Source organism: Austrofundulus limnaeus, unplaced genomic scaffold (genome assembly GCF_001266775.1).
Source record: "Austrofundulus limnaeus strain Quisiro unplaced genomic scaffold, Austrofundulus_limnaeus-1.0 Scaffold300, whole genome shotgun sequence".
Lineage (NCBI taxonomy): Eukaryota > Metazoa > Chordata > Actinopteri > Cyprinodontiformes > Rivulidae > Austrofundulus > Austrofundulus limnaeus.
The window spans coordinates 367,329-371,541 of NW_013952702.1; the positions used below are offsets into that span (position 1 = coordinate 367,329).

General features: G+C 41.0%; 1 protein-coding gene across 1 annotated transcript in view; it reads right to left on the bottom strand.

The window, feature by feature from the left end:
- The window catches only part of LOC106526912 (uncharacterized), a 16,392-nt gene that overhangs the window by 4,451 nt on the left and 7,728 nt on the right, over positions 1–4,213 (bottom strand). Inside the window, exons 3-9 of the mRNA XM_014021635.1 lie at positions 3,850–3,928; positions 3,495–3,788; positions 3,316–3,417; positions 3,121–3,235; positions 2,937–3,046; positions 2,745–2,854; positions 5–856 (exon numbers count right to left, since the gene is read on the bottom strand). Of these exons, the coding sequence (XP_013877089.1) occupies positions 5–856; positions 2,745–2,854; positions 2,937–3,046; positions 3,121–3,235; positions 3,316–3,417; positions 3,495–3,788; positions 3,850–3,928 (1,662 nt within the window). The remainder of the gene's footprint in view (positions 1–4; positions 857–2,744; positions 2,855–2,936; positions 3,047–3,120; positions 3,236–3,315; positions 3,418–3,494; positions 3,789–3,849; positions 3,929–4,213) is intronic.

Consider the following 4,213-nt stretch of genomic DNA (forward strand, 5'->3'; position numbering starts at 1 on the left):
GGGTTTAATGACTTGAGAAGAGGCGGGTTTAACGACTTGAAAAGAGGCGGGTTTAACGACTTGAGAAGAGGCAGGTTTAATGACCGGTTGTTTCTTCCTGAAGTTGTGGAGAACGTCTACGAGCTGTTGGGCTGCGAAACGATGAACGCCGACGTTCACTGCGCCTCGTGTGTCGGCAGAGGTGGCGACGGGTTCAACAGAAGCAGCAGCTCTGTCTTTAAACTCCCCGACAGCTGAGGGAGGAGGAGAAGGTTTGGATAAGAATCTGACATCAGAGGGAAGTTTAGGAAAACATGGCGTTCCTGTGAGCAGATTCATGTTCTCTTCTGTCCTCTCTGCCTCGGAGACAGGAGGACACAGCTCCAGTCTGTCCTCCTGACATGTCCTTTCTGCAGCTTGTTCCTTCAGACCCTCAGAAGCAGCGTCCCTGTTCCCTCCAGAAGATAAAAACCTCTTGAACATGTTCTCCTGAGAGGAGTTCTCTGTGTATTTTTCTGATGGAGTCTGGTTCTGAGGACCTCCGGTTGTSTCAGGAACCACTCTGGAGTTATAAAAACCCACAGCTGAAGCTGATTTAAATGACCTGAGGACCGCGTCCACAGAGTACGGAGCTTCGCTTTGGTTTGAAAAGCTCACCGTTTCATCAGATACTCGACTTCCAGGAGGTTTAGAAAAACTGGAGAAAGTTCTGGACAGCTGAGGTCCAAGCATGGCTTCCACTGAATAACAGACCGGCTCCTGGTGGTTCTGATGGTCTGATGGAGAGCTGTGGGGTTCTGCAGAGTCCGGTGCAGGTCCCTCTGTCTGATGTGGGTTTGTTTCCTTCTCCGGGTCGATGCTGCTGTAAAAACTTGGTCTGGAAAGAAAAAACAAGTTCAACCTGTAATWTTTCTCAACCATTCACAGGAGAATTGTAATTGCAAAAACAAAGACGTGGTAAAATAAAGACGATGTTCACAAACGTCTGAAAGTTTTGAACAGCTCTTTAAAGAGAACGATGTGAACCGAGTCACAAACGGGGGAGTTTATGCTCTCGACACAAGTCATACGCAGTGACCTCACTGAAACAAACTGATCCACAAGATCTGGGCTGGATTTATCAAACTTCTTAGAGAGGAACTTTACACTTAAGTGTTGACTATTTTCTTAGATTTTCTCCTCCTCTCAGACTTCAGAGTAAAAACAAGTTATCATTCTTCAATCTGAAGATCACTCTTACTCTCCCAGATATTTAAGACTGCTGCAGAGGACTCTTAGGTGGTCCAGAGTTGACACTAGAAGTCTGAGATGGACTGAAGACAGAGACCACACAGAGGACAGATGTCCTCCTCTCAGTTATAATGAACAGACCAACTAAAAGGTGGATATCAGCTGGAGAAAGCAGACATGATGCTGTCAAAAGWACTGATTTTTTATTTTTCCCCCACTGGTGATTGAACTTTTATCATATCTTCTTTATTTAACTCAAACTTCATGAAATCTGTAAATTTCTATAAAAAAAAATCTGCTGTACACTAAGGGGGTGGGGGGCTCTGACCAGGCTAATGACGGGTGTGTGTGTGTGTGTGTGTGTGTGTGTGTGTGTGTGTGTGTGTGTGTAGGAGTTATTGCAGGCAGTTTAGTGGAGAGGAAGAAGAAAGTGCAAGTTTAGCATTTCCTCAGGCTCCGAGACGTTAAAAAAAAACATTCAAGCTACAGCTTTTGAAATAATCTGCAAGATTTTCTTTATGTAATGTAATGATGTAAATGAGGAAATTCTATGTAATTTGTGACAATCAATCATTGTGACGTGTATGAACATTATTGTGTCGAATGTGAAGTTATTTCAGGATTTTCAGTTTTATCTTGACGTTTCTCAGAGAATCTTCTTGAAGATGAAATCCGCTGCAGTGATTGGTTCATGCCGGGTGGTTTAACGACGTCATCCAGGATCAGTGTTGAAGCAAAGTGTCGTAAATCAGCTCTAAGACTGACACTTAAAGAGCCAGTGACGTCAATTTTTGTAATAAATACTAATTCATTTTTGAAAAGATTTATAACATATTTCAAAAAAATTTGATGCAGCTGAGATGAACGGTTGTTGGGATGTTCACATGTGAAGTAACAGGAAGTGATGTCAAAGGGGAATGTCTGCATGTGAGCAGAACTCAGACCGTAGAGAAGAATCTGATTATTTTGAGTTTTTATCAAAGACATGAAGAAGAGTCAAAGTTCAAATAATTTAGTTTCAATAAACAAAAACCAGAGAGTTCCTTTTCTTTAAGAGTTCCCCTTTGATGTCACTTCCTCTTTCATTTTGGCTGAGCCAAGTTCAAAAGAAAATATGCCAGTTTTGTGACAAAATGTGTAAAATTGTGTGTATTGTGCCAAGCTTCTTAAATATAAAGATGTTTTCCTTGACAAAGTGTATTTGAAGGACATGCATGTAACAGGCACTTCAAGATTTACTWTCACACTTCACTTAGACTGAGACGCTTCATAAATAACTTTTAGGCTCAGCTTTTAGCTAAGACTTTATTTTTACACTTAAGTCTGTTCTTAACAGCATTCTTAGGAGAAATTCAAGGAAGTTTGATAAAAACGGGCCCAGGATGTCTTATCTCTAACTCCTGCACTGTTCAGCCAAACAAAAGAAACTTCAAAAAGAAAAACATAACCAAACATCAGAATAAAATAAAAATTAATAAAATTAAAAAGAGATGATTTTAATTGAAAAAGTGAAATGATTAAAACAAAATCAATACCTGAGTGCCTCAGTGAGGAGATCAGGGTCCTTCTTTGTTTCTGTCTCTTCTTCTTCTTTCATCTCTTCTTCCTCTTTAACTTCTTTTACTACGTTATACTTTTTTTCATGCTTTAAGACAGTGGAAAAATAAAAACACGCACTCTTAGTGCACAGGATTAGACAATAATAAAACACGAAGCTTCTGACAAACCTCGTTCAGCAGTTTTTCTGTGACGTCGTCGAGCGGATCGTGAGAAAACCTGCAGTTTTCTTCTTGCAAACATTTCCCTCTTCTGTGGAAAAACTTGCAAGGAAACGACTGTGCAGCTCGGTTACAGAAAAGCAAACAGGACTCAGTGTGGTGACCTCAGTGCTGACGCAGAGTGAAAGGATATTGTGCATGAATATACAGCTCTCTCCGTTCTGGCAGCATCCCTGGATGTAGAACTTGCAGGGTTCTTTGATCAGACCGTTGTAACCCTGAATATGTAACAGCTGACAACTGTCTTCCTGCGGACAAACAAAGGAAATAAATCAACGTAAGGAACACAGAAACACGATCCTGGAAGCAAAGTTTTGGTTTAACCTGCCTTGATGCATCGCTTGTAAAGAAAATGTCGACACACTAGCTGTCCGTCCACCAGCAAAGCATTCTGGTCCTTAAAGTCCTGACTCATGAATCTTGGTTGATCCTGAACGTGATAAGAGGAAAATGAGCATAAATGCATGTGAACAAAGCATTTGTTACTTTTTGTTAGGGCTCGTTCACCTGCGTTGTTCTGTCTCGTCTCCCGTGTCTGTTGTCATAGCTTCTGTTTCTGTAGCGCTGCTCATATTTTTCTGTCTTCTTTCTCTGATTCTTCACTTTACAGTTAGGTTTGTAATTCTGACCACCATGGCTCTGTTTGTTGTTGTAATCAGGTTTAGGTTTGTGATTACGTCTCGTATCTTCAGCTCGGCCAGCAGAAGGATAATCGCTGCGTCTCTGGTGATGTTTGGCCTGTGCGTAACCGCCTCTGAAGCCATCAGAAGCTGTGCTGTTCTGAGACTGGTAACATCTCTTCTGTATAAAAACAACCATATTAGTAAAGGAAACTCAGATAAGTTATTATATCTCATCATACCTTTAAGCAAGAGCCGTGTTGTTCACCCTCTGACTTCCTCTTTCTGCCTCTTGTACCACCATGATTCTCAGTTTGGTTCCTGAAACACATAACTGTTAATTAATTACACACACACACACACACACACACACACACACACACAGAGAGAGAGAGAGAGAGAGTTAGGTGGCATTGAACTTTGTTTTCTTTTAATTCAAACTTCATGAAATCTGTAAATTTAATTTAAAAAATGTAGTACTCACACATGATACAATTATGGAGTGCCGAGCACGGGTGTGTGTGTGTGTGTGTGTGTGTGTGTGTGTGTGTGTGTGTGTGTGTGTATTTAATAATCAATTGCAGGTGAAGTTAAACCAACCTGAAG